This window comes from Urocitellus parryii, chromosome X, assembly GCF_045843805.1.
Source record: "Urocitellus parryii isolate mUroPar1 chromosome X, mUroPar1.hap1, whole genome shotgun sequence".
NCBI classification, from domain to species: Eukaryota; Metazoa; Chordata; class Mammalia; order Rodentia; family Sciuridae; genus Urocitellus; species Urocitellus parryii.
Window position 1 is genome coordinate 5,270,085 of NC_135547.1, and position 15,562 is coordinate 5,285,646.

Genomic DNA, 15,562 nt, shown 5'->3' on the forward strand with positions numbered 1-15,562 from the left:
CTATGGCTCAGCAGTAGTGCACTTGCCTGGCATGTGTGAGACACTGGATTTGATTCTCAGCACCACATATAAATAAATAAAGAAAATAAAGATCTATCAACAATTAAAAAAAAAAAAGAAAAGAAATGGCGCCAATAATGTGGTTCACAAAACAAAGAAAGAGAAATTCAGAATTCCTAAAATTAAAATGAAATAAAAGACAAGTCACAGACTGGGAGACATATTTTTTAACTATCAAAACTTTTTTTGCATTCAAAACATAGGAAGATTACTAAAAAAAAAAAAACCCTCAACAATGAGAAAACAAACACCTGATATAAAAATTGACAAAATTGTGAATTGAACAGATAATTTACAAAGAAGATATATACATGATTACTACGCATAGGAAGATGCTCAATACCATTACCTCTCAGGGAAAGGGACAATAAAACCATGGTGAGGTCCTTCTACACGTTAATCACAGTGATGAAAAAGAAAATCTGGCAATAGCAAGTGCTGGAGATACTGCAGAGAAAGGGACATATTCCTGCATTACTGCCAGGAAAGCAGGACTGTTTAGGCACTCTGAAAAGTAGTCTGGCAATTTTTATATAGTTAAACATGTACTTACCATGTGATCTAGCACTACAAATATAAAGCCACACAAAAACACAGATATAAAGCCTTATAGTGGCACTGATTGTGATACCAGGAGTTAGAAACTAACTTCAGCAAGTAGTGTGATAAACTGGTCATCCATACAGTGGAATGTCATAAACAATGAAAGGGGACAACCTATGGCTATATGAAGAGCTTAGATGAATTCCAAAGACGTTATGCTAATTGGGAGAAGCTAGTCTCAAGTACTTGGTATATAATCCCATCTATACAATATTCTCATTTAGAAAAACAAAAACAAAAGTACAGTGACTAAAAAGAGATCAGTAACAGATCAGGGTTATGATGGGGTGATAAAGTAACAATGAAATGAGCAACATAAGGAAGTTTTCTAGGGTGACAGTACTATTATATGTGCCACCTACAGCTATACATATGTACAGTTGTTAGAAATCATTAAGTGTATGCCCCAAACCAATCAGCTCTATTGTATGATCCCTAAGGAAAGAAAGGAACAAGGGAAAAGTAGCCTGAGGGGTCAGGGTAGGAGGGTGGGGAGATGTCAAGGGAGGCTGGCCAGGCTATGCGCCCAGGGCTTCTCCTGTGGGCTCAAGTGTGGGTGAGGCAATGTCATTCTGCTGGGACCAGTACATGCAGACACAGAGCAAGCCTGGCATGGTGGCAAGGTTGGAGTAGCGCGATGCAGCCAGCGTGAATCTGCCAAGGTCACTAACTTGGAGGGGGTATAGGATCTCTAGAAGCCTAGGCGGCTAAAGGTGCTGGAGGACATGGTCCTGCCGCAGAGGCAGGAGGGGCCGGACTGCATGTGCGAGGGAGGGGAAGTGGGAGTGAGTGGGAAGCAGGGACTGGGACACTGAGCACAGGAGTCCTGAGTGAGGGAGTGGGGACTGTGAGTGAAGACTAGGAACCCAGAGGCCAAGGCCCAGAAGCAACACCTTCCCCCAAAGAAGAGGCGCCTGGGACATAGTGTATCCTGCAGCAGGCCCCGTGGTGAACATGCTACAGGTTTCTTTCCCATGCTGCCCTCACAGCAGTGCTGGGCAATGGGACTGTCCTCAGTCAGGCTTGCACTGTCTTAACTGAGAGACCAGCAGGGTGATGACAGTGGCACCCACTGGAGGTTGGGCAGAAGCTCTAAAGACATCTCCTTTCTGCTTCTCCCCGCAGGTGGTGTGTGTGCCCCTGTGGATCCTCATGTCCTTTCTGTGCCTCGTGGTCCTCTATTACATCGTGTGGTCGGTCTTGTTCCTGCGCTCCATGGATGTGATTGCAGAACAGCGCAGGACGCACATCACCATGGCACTGAGCTGGATGACCATCGTCGTGCCTCTCCTTACTTTCGAGGTAAGCACCTGGGAAATCTGTCCAGCCCCCAAGCCCACCCTCCCCCATGACGACATCCTGCCTACCTGGAAAGGCAGCCTGCCAGCCCTTGACATGGCGGTGTGCCCCGTGGAGGTCTGCAGAGAAGGGCAGGGACATGGCCAGGTCCTCTCTTTCTCCTAGGCACGGGGCAGAGAGCCGTGCACCTCTCCAGCCACCATGCATCCGGAGGCGTGCACCTTCTGCTTTTAGGAAGGGAGAGTTTGAAGTCATCACTATGTATTGGAGTCCTGTAGAGAATTCTACAGTGGACACAGTTGGCTCCTTACAACCAACACCAGGAATGTTTCCCATGAAACCCCTGGTGGTGACAGTTTTCCAAGTGGATGGACTTTTGCTTGGTCCCGAACAAGCAGGCCAGCGGGCACCTGGTTGCTCCCCACAGGAAGCATGCATTTCTGCCGGTGGTGACAGTTTTCCAAGTGGATGGACTTCTGCTTGGTCCCGAACAAGCAGGCCAGCGGGCACCCGGTTGCTCCCCACGGGAAGCATGCATTTCTGCCCTTGCCATGTGACTCTCCCTCTTCCGAGACCTAATAAGGGAGGAGGTGTGTAGTGGGGCAGCTTCAGACTTTGTCCCTTTCCAAGTGACACATTGACAGGACCCTGACTGTGTCTCTTTCTCCAGATCTTGCTGGTTCATAAACTGGACGGCCACAATGCTTTCTCTTGCATTCCAATATTTGTGCCCCTGTGGCTGTCGTTGATCACACTGATGGCAACCACATTTGGACAGAAGGGCGGAAACCACTGTACGTACTCTGTGCCTGAGAGGCACTGGAGGGGTGTGTGTGTGTGTGTGTGTGTGTGTGTGTGTGTGTATGAGAGAGAGAGAGAAGGGGGAGGGGCTCTGCTCTATGGAAGGATGACTCAGAGGGCTCTGATTTAGGAATAGCCATGGGGACTCTAGGGCTGAAGAAGGTCAGGCACCTCCCAAGGCAAGGGCAGCTGTCACCCTTGCTTTGTACTGGCCTGCACCACAGCTCTCCTCCAGGCTGTGCATGCCTTGATTACAGGCAGGACCATATAAGGCAGGCTGGCTCTCCGAGCTCCTGTGCCCTCCTCTGCAACCCAGGTCTCGTGAGGCTAGATGAAAAGTCCTCGTCGGCCCAGAGAACCTGGGGAATCCTCCCAGGTCTCTTTTTGCGCCTCCCCTCCCCAGTGTCAGTGTGGACATCACAGATTCTGGTCAGTTGTACGTGGCCAGAACACTCTGCATCTCTTCCTCCATGCTGACACATGGATTCAAAATCGTCTTTGCAGAGGGTCCTTCCTCACAAGGCAGTGAGCACCAGTGCATGGAACCCAGAGCACTGCCCTTGCGGAAGCCCGGGGCACTGCCAAGAGCAGCCCGAGCCATGCTTGCTGCTCTTGTCCTGGGAGAGCCAGCACTGAGCCAAGTCTCCTGAGATGCCGAGGGGGAAAGCTGACCTCGGGGAAGTGACTTTGAGGAGGGCCATGAGCGGCAGTTCATGTGCTCTAGTGCCCGGCCGAATCCCTGGAGGGCCAGCTCAAGTGGTGTTCCTGGCCCAACCCCAACCCTAGCCCAGCCCACCCCAATGCTTCTGAATCAGGAAGGCTAACCCCTGAGCTGCAGAATCACATCCTAAGAGCGCCCCAGGAATGTCCTTGCCGAGAATTTGGATCCTCACTTTGAGAACCTTGGAGCCGGAGGGATTAATTCTTCCTCCACTGGCCCTGCAGAGCCTGGTCAGCCATCATCTCCGAGGACGCTGGGGAAGCATTGCATAGTGAGAGTAAAGCTTCCTGTTGAGTAAAGAGAACAACAAGGAAATCCACGGAGACTAGCATTTGAAAAGGAAAATTCTTCTTTTTCAGGGTGGTTTGGTATTCGCAAAGATTTCTGCCAGTTTCTGCTTGAAGTCTTCCCATTTTTGAGAGAGTATGGAAACATCTCCTATGATCTCCACCATGAAGACAACGAAGAAACTGATGAAATCCCAGCTCCAGAGCCTCCTAAAATCGCCCCTATGTTTCGCAAGAAGGCCAGGGTGGTTATTACACAGAGCCCTGGAAAATACGTCCTGCCCCCTCCCAAGTTAAATATCGAAATGCCAGACTAAAAGGACACTGGCAGGGCCAGAGCATGAGTGGACTGGGACGCACGCTCTCTCCCTCCCTCTGCCTCTCCTTCACCCTCCTTCCCCGAGACCCCGAGTGGAGCTGGGCCTCTAGGGATGTCCATCTCATGCCTCGTTTGCATTCAGTGCCAATCAGCTGCTCACCACGTCGGGATACAGAGGTGGCGGGGGGGTTGGGGGTGTCTGTGGATATGATGCCAGGGGCCGTGAAGGAGAGAGAAGAACCCAATTCCGTGAGAGCGGGTGTCTAAGGCATCTTCTCTTGCCCATGGTACCACCTGGGAATGGCTGCTCCTGAGACCTGCAGGGGGAGATTCTGCCTACAGGACAGCTTCACAGGGCTGAAATTCCTGTGGCGAGTGTTGGTGGAAGTGGTTTCCTACAGGGCCGCCTCCCTGGACAGCTCTGAGCTGTCCCGCTGCAGGTCGGCAGTGGGGACTGTAACTGGGTCTCAGTGTACCTGGTGTTTCCGCACAGCCCCGCCGGCCGCCGTGCTTAGCCCTGTCCCTGCAGTGGAGGGCTTTCCCTTTGGGCGTGCTGACAGTGGTTTCCACGGCCTCCTCCGTGAGCCCTTCCCAGTGGAGTGACTCCATGCCTGTATAGTATTTATACGAATATTTTAGCATTGTAATATACAGCGTCAAATCCTAGTTCTGTACAGCATACTCTGTTAAAGTATTTTTTTACGAGCTTGTGCCCGAGACGGACGTGTTCTGCTGCAGAAGGTGAAGTCGGTGCCAGCCCCGCCCCACCTCAGAGTTGTGCCGGGCCTTCACAGGACATCACCGCTTACACCTGGAATTCTGACACGTGCATAGCCCTGCTCCTGCCAGCAGAGCCACAGCAAGCAGAAAATGACCTGTGTGTTCCCTCACGTTGGGGAAATCAGGCTGGGAATAACCTAGAAAGCAGTGCTCGGGCCAGGACACGAGGGAAGGTTGCCAGGAGCAGACACATCACAGATTCCCATGGGGGTTGGGGTCTGTAGCATTCTGCCTGCCGGCAAGGAGAGCGCTTTACACCTGGCCAGTGCTGTCACCTGTGAGCACATTTTCTCTCTCCTCTGCTGTGACAGCCCAGAACACGTCCAGTCCTGCCAGTGGAGTAGCCTTCTGCCGAGAATCAAGTAGGTCCTTCGTGCAGGTGGGTGGAGAGGACCATTGACGAGCCCGCTCAAGAGGCAAGGGCAGGTTTTCATGTGGGCAACTGCTAAATGGCCTCAAGCAGGCCTAATGGAAGTCCATCACGTCCCTGACTCTGCCGCTGGCGCTGGCCTGTTGCCAGTCTGCTGTGTTTCAGAGGAAAGGGGGGGATGGTGTACCTTTCCTGCTTGGTGTGTAAAAAATGTAGTTAGGTCCACTATTTTTGCTCCCTGTAGTTGTTCAATAAACCAGTTCCTTGTTTTACATACTCACCGGGTACATCTTGTTTTGTAGACAGCTGGGGAACGGGAATTGTGCTTAGCCAGTGGCAAAGGCAGCCGAGACTGGCAGGGGTGTGGGAATGTCCTTTATAAGGAGTCTCTCCATGAGGGACAGTGCCAGGGGTGTACAGAGGGAAAGAGGGAGTGGTCAAGATTCTGTGGTTGTCTGGGTGATGCCACACTGCCATTGTTAGATCTCAGGAGGTTCTGCTCATTGTCCCTGAGCTGGCTGGCAGTGTGCACGTGGAATTGCCTTTGCACTGGCCCTGGGGCACTCACTTTGATCGTGTGGGTAGCAGAGAGTTGCTTACCTCCCAGATGCTCTGTGTTTCTCTCTCGCCCGAGCTGCCCCTCCAGTTCAGTGACAACTTAACTCGGGTGGCCTTTCAGAAGAGGAAAGCCACGGTTGCTGCTGGTTGAAGGATTTCCCACAGGCAGCACAGGGCACACATGAATCCTTCCTTCTTGAGCACACTGGAGTTCAGACTCGCTGTGCAGAGGAATGCCTTATTAATTAACGTCGGAGGAGGCTGTGACTCAACTGCCAGGTGCCATGCTGCTCCTCTGTGCCCCTTGAATCCCCAACCCTGGGAGGCAGATGCCAAAACTCTTCTCCCTGTGAGGAAATGGAGGCCAGGAGAGGTCAGTTAATGTGTCCAAGAACACAGCTAGGAAATCCTGGGTAAAGATGGTGACACGGGCTGTCTGCTTGCACATCCCAGACCCTTACCCACCGTGCCCTGGGCCTCAGGCCCTGGCGTCCAGAGGTCCCAGGTGTGGAGAACTTACTGGTTCCTGGAAATGCCTGGAACACCATGGAGTGCCATGCCCACAGTGGAGTGGGGACAGTCTGTGGGAGGTGGCCTTGCAGGTGTGGCCAGTGTGATGTGGAGGTAGCTTCAGATGGGACGTTCCCCTCTGGACCGTCCGGTGCTACACTGCACAAGAATGACTGCAGAGATCTAATACTGGGCATAAACCAACACTTGTCCATATGGATGTGCTTCTTGGTCAGGGTTAATAAGGCCTGTATGTCAAGCGAGATGGCAGGTGACCTGGCCCACCATGACTGCAAAGACCCACATGGTCTGTGTGGTGGGGCACGGGTACAGACTGAAGAGAGGCAGGGAGCGGGACACCTACACCTCTGTGGGCTGTGACATTAACAGGTCATCCGTGTGCTCAAGTGGCGACCTGCCTGCCATTTGTCTCCTCCCGACCAACATGTTACGTGACTATGTTAATAGGGTCTCTGTGGAGGATGTCACTGGCCCCTGTGGCTGGGAGTGTCAAAGGATGGCGGGGCCGCAGCTGGAAACATGGGAGCCATCCTAGAATTGGCTGTGCACCAGGAACATGGATTCTCTCGAGGAACGTGTGGCCAGTAGTTTGGGAAGGAGCACCCACCTTGTTAGTCCTTCCTGGACCCTGTTGGCCAAAGGAGCTGGAGGAAATGGGGGCTGTCCATGGCTCATCCTTAAGGTTTGGCAGGTTACCTTGAACACTCATGGGCACTGCTGAGATCTTTCCTGTGGAGATGCCTTTGTGTGGACCAGAGTGTCCACGGCTGGTGGTCTGCTTGGGCTGTCTATGAGAACACTGGCCAGCCAGGTCGTGATGTCACCACCAAGGAACCCAAGACCCCTTTTGATGTCCTGGGGTGGTGTTAAGATCAAGTTGAACCAAGGACAAGCCATCGGTGAGTATGGCTAGGTGTGAGGTACAGGATCCGAGAGGCCAGGGTTCTGGCCCAGGCCCAGGAGTGTGCCTTTTCCTCAAGTGCCTATAGCGGCTGGGGCACCTGCTACCGCTGTGGCCCTGTTCCCTCCTCTCTGCATTTCACCACGCTGCTGTCCCAACTGCTACTGTGTCTCAGAATACATGCCAGGCACCGGCAGTGGTCTGATGTATCCCCCTTGGTGGACCACCAGAGGTGAAAGCAAGCATCGATTCAGACACATGCTGGTCAACAAAAAGCACGAGAAATCTGTGTGCACAAAAGTGCCCGAGGTATCTGTCATGTCTTTCTCTTCAGGTTAGCAAAACCCTGGGCTATCTTTGGCTCTCACGGTAAAGACTTTAGCACCATGAGGCCCTGGAGTAATGCAGGGACCAAGACAAAACTCCAGTGGATTAGGGTTCAATTCAGTTCCCCAGACAGCCTCTGTCCACTCCTGAAGAATACGCTGTGTCCAGAGAGGGCAGAGTAGAATCAACAGGAAGCGCATTTGGGAATAGCACGGCACTGGAAGAGCCAAGGTTGCAGCGGAAATTCATGGGCCGCAGCAAACTGCGTGCAGATTCCAAGAGTGAGGTCAGGCAATGGACGTTCTGCAAGCTGACAAAGACGAGGATGGTGCATGGAAACTAGACATGACAGTGTCTTTCCACAGTGACCAGTAGCAAAGGAATTGTTGCCTTGTGGTTTGGGCAGATGTCCTCGCACGAGTGCATTCTGTAGGAGGTTGTGGTCACCGTTGAGCCAGCACCAGGTTCTGGGAGTCTTTGGTGATGGTTAGTCTCTGGCCATGGTGAGTAAGAACCCTTCCTTCATTCACTCCCACCTTGGTTTGGGTGGACCCAGGTGACTGACTCCCTTTTGCTTATGACAACTTTCCCACTTTAAATACTTGGCAAGTATGAAAACCTGGCACTGCGGCCCGACATTCACACTGACCCTGGGTTCCTGGTCCTGCTGACACGGTTCCCTTGGCGGTGGTGTGCTTTGTTTAACGGGATCGTCTTCAAATAGGTGGGAGGAGGTCAAGCCTCCCTTTGAGTTGGTCTGAACTGCACCCTTATCATTACAGTGAAGGTACGAGACTCCCAGGGAGTCCTGCAGGTTTTGATTAGAGGGAGCCCACTCAGGTCTGCCCTACAGGATTTATGTTTGGCCTTATGCCAGCTGCTGGATCTGGTGACATTTCTTTCATTCCGGTCATCACACAGATGTGTTCCAGTGTCACGTTTCCACTTGGGAGGAATCTTCTGTTCACCTGGGGGCTCTCAAACTGAAAACACATGCTGTGCTCAGGGAGTCTATTCCATTTGTGATTTCCCTTAACGATCACAGGCAAAAAGCACACGCATTCTTACCCTAGAGAACCTTGGGTTAGGACATCAAAATGCTGTGAACTCAAGTGTGGGGAGAGTCTGAACACCAGCACCCCAGAAGCCAGTGGTTTCCCTGTCCTTTGCTTTGAACTCCACAGCATATGCAAGAGAGGCCAGTGAGAGGTGGGAAGAGCAGCTAAGAGAAAGGCAAAATGGGGATGGACGAGACCAGGCATTGTAACCCCCGGCCTGGCCATCTCCAGCCACTCCCTTATCATCTGGCACTCATGGGCACGTGTCTAGGAGGCACTCCTCTGTGAACTCCTTAACTCTCACCAGGTCCACTTTCCCCATCTCCACCCACACTATACACGCCCACGGATCTTGATCTCGTGGGGAGGTGGGCACTCAAACGCCTCTTCCTAAATCGCGGGGGCCCCTTGCTCATGGACAATCTATATAGAAACATGGCAGATTCCAGGACTGCTGCTGGAATCCGTCTAAGGCCCCAGACAGACCCCATGAAAAGAGAGAGCCAGCCTCAAATATCAACCATGCCTTCCATGGGAAGGAGGCCCTGCGCCCCCAAGAATGCAATCTGCTTCCCCTCCCGACTGCTCCTCTCCCCACCCTGCCCCTGGACACTGTTCATGACGACTCCACTTTCCAGGTAGACTCGAGAGGCAAAGGTGAGGATGAAATGGGGGATACGCCACAGTGCAGATAACTGTGAGGACAGAATCAGAGCCCCTCAGGGGAACTTTTTCAGAGCAGTACTTAGGCTCTTGATGGTAAAGAGCTCAAGCTGTGCAACCTGGGAAAGCAACAGTTCTCCCGATGCAGGTCGGACGTGGGTAGCAGAGTCATTTGAGTTTCTGAGTTCTGAACTGCATTTCTTCACGTTAGGTCCATAGTCTCTTCTCTTATTTCTACAGTAAAATTCAAAAACCAACCTTATGTTTAGAAAAAAAAAAAAAAAAGTGGATGGTTTTGACCCAGCCTGCTTCACCTGTACTGTGACTGAGTTTCTGCTCTGTGACGGTGAGTATGTTCCCTGTACAGGAAGGAAAACTAATGTGGGCTGCTGAGGACCTTCCTGAAGAAAGGCCCTGCAAAGAACCAAATCCCTCTCGACTGACCGGCAGGCCGGGCTGACTATAGGCCAAGCCTGAAACTCTTCCAAACACTCCACTCTGCCCCCAACAAAGTCAGGTTCTCTGGGCTGAGGACAAGGTGCAGAGACTGGCCCCAGGTTCACAGAACTTAGGCTGGGAATTTAGGCCAGGGAAGGGCAGGCCACACAGTGCCAGGCAGACCTCATGCAGACCAGGTCCCGGACTGAGCTGCCGAGAGGGGCCCTGTATAAAGCTTGGGGAATGCACCCCTTCAGCCACCCAGGTCTGAGCTGCTGTCCTGGAGCACCACAGCATCTCGAGCACCACTGGCTTCCCTGACGCCCCTGAGTTCCTCCAGGGGAGCTCAGGACCAGACCATCCCAGAAAGAGGCTGTCAGAAGCATCCCTGGGACCTGAATGAGACTCATTGCTAGCTGCACGGGAACCCCTGGGTGCAGGCCCCCTGCATGCACATTCCCACCTCCAACACCTTCCCCAGGGGAACAGGTGGAGTGAACTGGGACTGCAAAGTTACACACTCACTCACCCTCACTTGTCCGTGAGTCCATCTCAAGGATTATGCTGAAAAAGGGACAGCCAGGAAAGGAAAATGGGATCCTCAGACCACTTCAGGTGGGGAGCGCTTGTGGGGCCATGGCCTTTCCATTTCCTAACTGCAGTTTTGCTCAGAGACCGGAGCAATCCCGGCAAGGCCCGCTGCTGTCAGTAGCTGAAGCTCACGCCCGCTGCTGTCAGTAGCTGAAGCTCACGCCCGCTGCATGCCAGGCCCCCAGCTTTCATCCACCCTACCCACCAGTTTCCTAAATACTAGTGACTCCTCCTTCCTGCTCACGGGTGCGAGGTGCATAGGTGAGGCTTCAGTAAATCAGGGTGTCAGGATGGCACCATCTAACCTTAGGACAGAGGTCACAGGCACTCAGACACTATGCAGACCACTGGGGTTAATGTGGGTTCTGAAACCATCTACATGTGCTCATGGTGACAGCAACCCCTCCTTCCACCTGCAGGAGGGAGGGCTCTGTGCAGTCCTTCCCTCTGCTGGCTTACATTCCCAGGCCACTAGAGGGAGGGGAAGTTGGAGGGAAAGGGGAAGTACTGGGGAATGAAGTCGAGAAAATTATGTTAGTGGCGTGTAGGATTACGTCAGAAAGAACCCCGCTCCTAAGTATAATTATAATGCACTAATAAAAACATAACCAAACAGGAGTGAATTAAATAGTGCAATACGCCATAGTCACTGAGGGCTACGGAATAATGGGAAATTCCCAATTTTACTTAAGTTCTTTATAATTTTGTGCCTTATCTGTAGTTGCCAAAATGACAGTCAATTATGGGCTACTGCCTTGTGCTCCCAAAATCAACCCTGAAAAACTGTGTGTGTGTGTGTGTGTGTGTGTGTGTGTGTGTGTGCATGGAGAAAGATAGATAGATGTTGAGAAAACATTTAAGAAATAAACATGTGAAAGCCCTGGAGGAGACTGAAGAATGTGTGTGTTTGGAGATGGGCTTGCAGCAGGGAGGTTGCTGAGGGCCTGTGACCTGCATAGGTGGCATATGACAGGATGAGGGGGAGAACAGTTTCCAAGCTGCTGCTGCAAGTTCCCTGCACGATCTGAGGCAGTACATCACACCACAGGTGCCAGGAACCCAGGGATAGCAGGAGAATGGAGAGAGTAAGGATCCAGAGTGTCTGCTAGTAACCACCGGAAACCTCTGTACTGGAGGAGGACCGGTGTCATGGTTTACGTGTGACATGTCCCCCAAGAGCACATGTGTGAGGCAATGTGAGAAGGTTCCGAGGTGAAATGACTGGGTAATGAGAGCCTTAACTCACTCAGTGAATCAATCCCCTGATAGGGATGAACCGAGTGGAAGTCATGGAAGAGGCAAGTCACTGGGGACGTGCCTTTGGAGTTCATATTTTGTCATGGTGAGGAGAACCCTTTCCGATTCCTGATCATCATGTCTGAGCTGCTTTCCTCCACCAAACACTTTGGCCGAGATGTTCTGTCTCACCTCGAGCACCAAGGAATGGAGTCAGGCGCCCTCTGGGTGAGACCTCTGAAACCGGGAGCCCCAACATAAATTTCTCCTCCTCTATTTGTTCTTGTTGGGTCACTTGGTCACAGCTGCAAAAAAGTTCACTGAGACGACTGGCATTTCAAAACAGTTATTATTTTAACAGAATCGCAAGCATGCACTAGAAATAGAATAGTAAGGGTGAATCATTAACACAAAAAGTATCCCTGCTTTTTTTCAGGGGAAGGGTACTGGAGATTGAACCCAAGGGTACTTAACCACAGAGTCCTATCCCCACCCCTTTTTATGATTTTAAATTTTGAGACAGGTTTGCACTAATTTGCTTAGGGCTTAAGTTGCTGAGGCTGACCTATAACCCGGGATGGATTTTCCGCCTCAACCTCCCAAGTTGCTGCGATTATAGATGTGAGTCACCACACCTTGACATAAAGAATATTCTTTAATCAAAGGCACATGTGACCGGACTGGGTGGGTCTGGGCATTGTGGGAGTGGGGCCTGGGATAGCTCGGCCCCGGGCAGCTAAGAAGCCCGTGACGGGACCCGAGCGGCACCATTCCAGCCCTGAGGCCTGCTAAGCAGGACAGGCAGGCTCTGCGAGCCCCCGGAGGTCGGTGGCCATCAGCAGCGACCGCAGAGCGACCGTGGGCGGCCCGGGCTTGTATGCCCATGGAGGCGCAGGGCAGCCCAGCGGGTGCCAGAGGAGGAGTCCAAGAGGCAGCGCTCTGCCCAAGCAGCCGCAGCATAGCCTGGCCTCCGCCCTGCCAGGCGCCCTGTCTATCAAGGCACTGTGCACTGCCCTCGCCGAGCCCGCCTGGTTGCACAGCCACGGAGGCACCTGTTCCGGCCAGGAGCTGGGGGTCTTGGACGTCCTGGGCTACGTGCACCCGGACCTGCATGAACCCCCAGACAGTTCTGCTCCTGCGGGTCATTGCTGCCTTCTGCTTCCTGGGCGTTCTGTGCAGCCTCTCCCTCCGCCTTCCTTCTGGATGTCTTTGGGCCCAAGCATCCAGCCCTGAAGATCACGCCTGGCTCTGCCGTCGCCCATATGCTCACCGTCGCCCATATGCTCACCGTCCTGCAGTGTGCCACCTTCATCGGTCATCCCATTTTCTTACTGGGCTTCTGAACTCATCCTGGCCCAGCAGCAGCGACAGAAGAAGAACCATGGCTCCCAGGTCTACGTCACCTTTGCAGTTAGCTTCTACCTGGTGGCAGGAGCTGGTGGAGCCTCAATCTTGGCCACTGCAGCCAATCTTCTGCACCACTACCCTACAGAGGAAGAAGAGCAGGCTCTGGAGCTGCTGTCTGAGATGGAGGAGAACGAGCCCTACCCTGCAGAGTATGAGGTCATCAACCAATTCCAGCCACCCCCTGCCTACACAACCCTGATGCCAGCTGGACTCTTCCGCCACAGCCCCTCCCCCAGCACTGCAGCTCCTCTCACACCCAGAGGGGCTCTTCCCCAACAGGCCTCACCAGTAGGACCCCGACCATCCTCAGCAAACCTTCCCCAGGAGAGATTCTGCCTTTAGGGTGGTCCACGTGTCCCTCCTCCCCAAAGCTGGGTCACTACCAACCAGGGATGGTCAGACAAGTGTTCCCCCATCGTGGGCCACATCTTTGGGACCAGGACTCCCTGGGGAGCTGCTAATAGTGGACATTCCCAGAGACAGAAATTGTCAACAGGGCCCGAGAGAAAAAGGGGACTGTGCTGGCAGGCTCGAGTCACCAGGCTCTGAGCTTGTTCCACAGCTGTGGCTCCAGGTTGACCACCTCCTTCTTCCTTGGAGTGCCCTAGTCCCAGGCTGCCCACTCCCAGGATTCTCTGCACTTTGGTCTTTGGACTTCTCTTTGCGGGCTCTGACTTAAAGGGAGAAGGAACCACCGTCATCTTCGGGGAGTAGAGGGCCGCCCTCCCTGCCCAGCGGAGTTAATAAGTCTGTGTGTCTGTCTGTTGACAGTTTCTGTCTCTGGGAATGTCCACTATTAGCTTCTGTGGTGGGAGCCGGGCAAGGAGAGCAGGACCTGGCAGGAGCCCGCGCCTTCTGGTGCCTATATAGGACAGTGTGAAGGGGACTCCATCTCCCAGCCTCTTCGCCTTTTAAAATGCGAGGAAGAAAACAAAACCAAGCAAGAACCACCAAATTCTCTTTTTAAAATAGGGACAAAGCTGTTGTCATTTTCCAGAAATGAATCCCATCCCTTTGGGCTCTGCAGTAGTTTGGACCACAGCTCCTTCTGAGCCCTGGTGGCCCTCCCTGAGTATCTCCCAGAAGAATGCAGCCCCTCTCTCCTGGCTCCCTCCTCCCAGTAATGGCGGCTCCCTGGGGCCTTCCTGTGGAACCATAGCTGCACGCCTCAGAGGGCTGAGGACTGTGGCCTGGCTGGCTGGCCAGCGTGGTGCTCCTCAGGACTGCAGCACCGAGACGGAACCTGGCCTCAGCTCAGGAACAGGGGCCACAGCAGGGCAGGACCCTCCTGTCTCCACATAGGAACTCCGACCAGGCAACAGGCCTGCCTGCAGCCTTCAGACTCTGTGTGTCCCCTAGAATGTGACTTGGGGGCTACAGCTCGCTGCATGCCCCTGCCCCCTTCTTGAATGTACTCTGGTCGCAGTGTGCTCCTGGCTCTTTGTTGCCCTCCATCGCTCTGGCTACCCTGTTTGTTCTGGATCTAGCAGAATTTTCTGCCTGAGACCTGGAGCATCACGTGGGGAAAATGGGAGAGACCCTCAGCGTGGATCCAGACGACGGAGCTGTCCGTACTCCGTTCTCTGGAGCCCTGTCCAGTGAGTGCTGAGCTCAAAATGGAACATATTCCAGTCTCCTCCCATCCTTGAGATGATAGGCAGTTGGAGCAAGAATGCAGAATGGATGCTGCCATTGAGCTGTGGCAGAAGGGGACTGTCATGCCCCTGGGCGCCTTTGGCCAGATTGACCAAGGATGTCTGGACAAATGCTTGTGTGGGTGAGGACCATGTCTGCACCCGAGTGAGTGGCTGCTTGGAGTTCACTGCTGTGATGCCAAAGCGTGCCCTGAGGTGACACCCCGGCTCCTGCACCCCTGTTCTGTAGGCAGGAGAGGCTGCCGAGTGATGCCTGAGCACAGAGCCAAGGAGCTGAGTTAATAAGTCTGTGTGTCTGTCAAGTCCTGAGTTTGTCATTGGCAGGTTTCTGAGGTGTGGCCAGCTCTCTCTGAGTATGGGTGTCTGAGAGAGCAGGCCAGAAGGCCAGGCACCAAACTCGCATGCCAAAGTGAACGGTCATCTCATAAGGACCCGGGCACGGCCCTGTGGACCGTTCCACGTGATTCGGAACCCACTTTTTATTGGCTTCCCCTGCCTCTGGCCTTTCTTTCCCTGCCATCCTGACACTGAGAGTTTGTCATAAAAAGCCCTCCGGTTGTGTTTATCTTTTCTAGGAAAAAAAAAAAAAATTAAAACGCAAAAAAAGACACATGTAATTATATATAGCTTATGTACATGCATAAATACGTATATATGTGCATATAAAATGTATATATTATACACGGATAATGCATGCATGTATGCATCTACATACATGTTTAAGTATCTACAGATAAATGTCAGTATAATCTACATGTATACTTGAGGTATTTATAAAGTACTCATATATTTGCAAGAGATGCAGTATCTATTCTCGGCTGCTAATGAACAGATTACAAATGAAAACTACTGCATGAACTATGAATTGATTGATAACTTGAAAATAATCAAGACTTAGCCAGGCCCAGGAATACAACCCTATAATCCCAGCTACAAGTTCCAGCCCAGCCTGGGCAA

The 15,562-nt window shown here is 52.6% G+C and overlaps 1 protein-coding gene and 1 pseudogene across 3 annotated transcripts in view; both read left to right on the plus strand.

The window, feature by feature from the left end:
- The window catches only part of Tmem185a (transmembrane protein 185A), a 56,657-nt gene that overhangs the window by 33,740 nt on the left and 7,355 nt on the right, over positions 1-15,562 (plus strand). For 2 of the 3 annotated variants that reach the window (XM_077793606.1, XM_077793607.1), the window contains exons 5-6: positions 1,789-1,965; positions 2,633-2,756. In XM_077793606.1, coding sequence (XP_077649732.1) covers positions 1,789-1,965; positions 2,633-2,756 — 301 coding nt within the window. Of the gene's footprint in view, positions 1-1,788; positions 1,966-2,632; positions 2,757-3,843; positions 5,507-15,562 lie in introns of those variants that run through there. The other variant, XM_077793604.1, reaches the window with a different exon arrangement.
- LOC113176389 (transmembrane protein 127 pseudogene) lies at positions 12,566-13,382 on the plus strand (annotated as a pseudogene).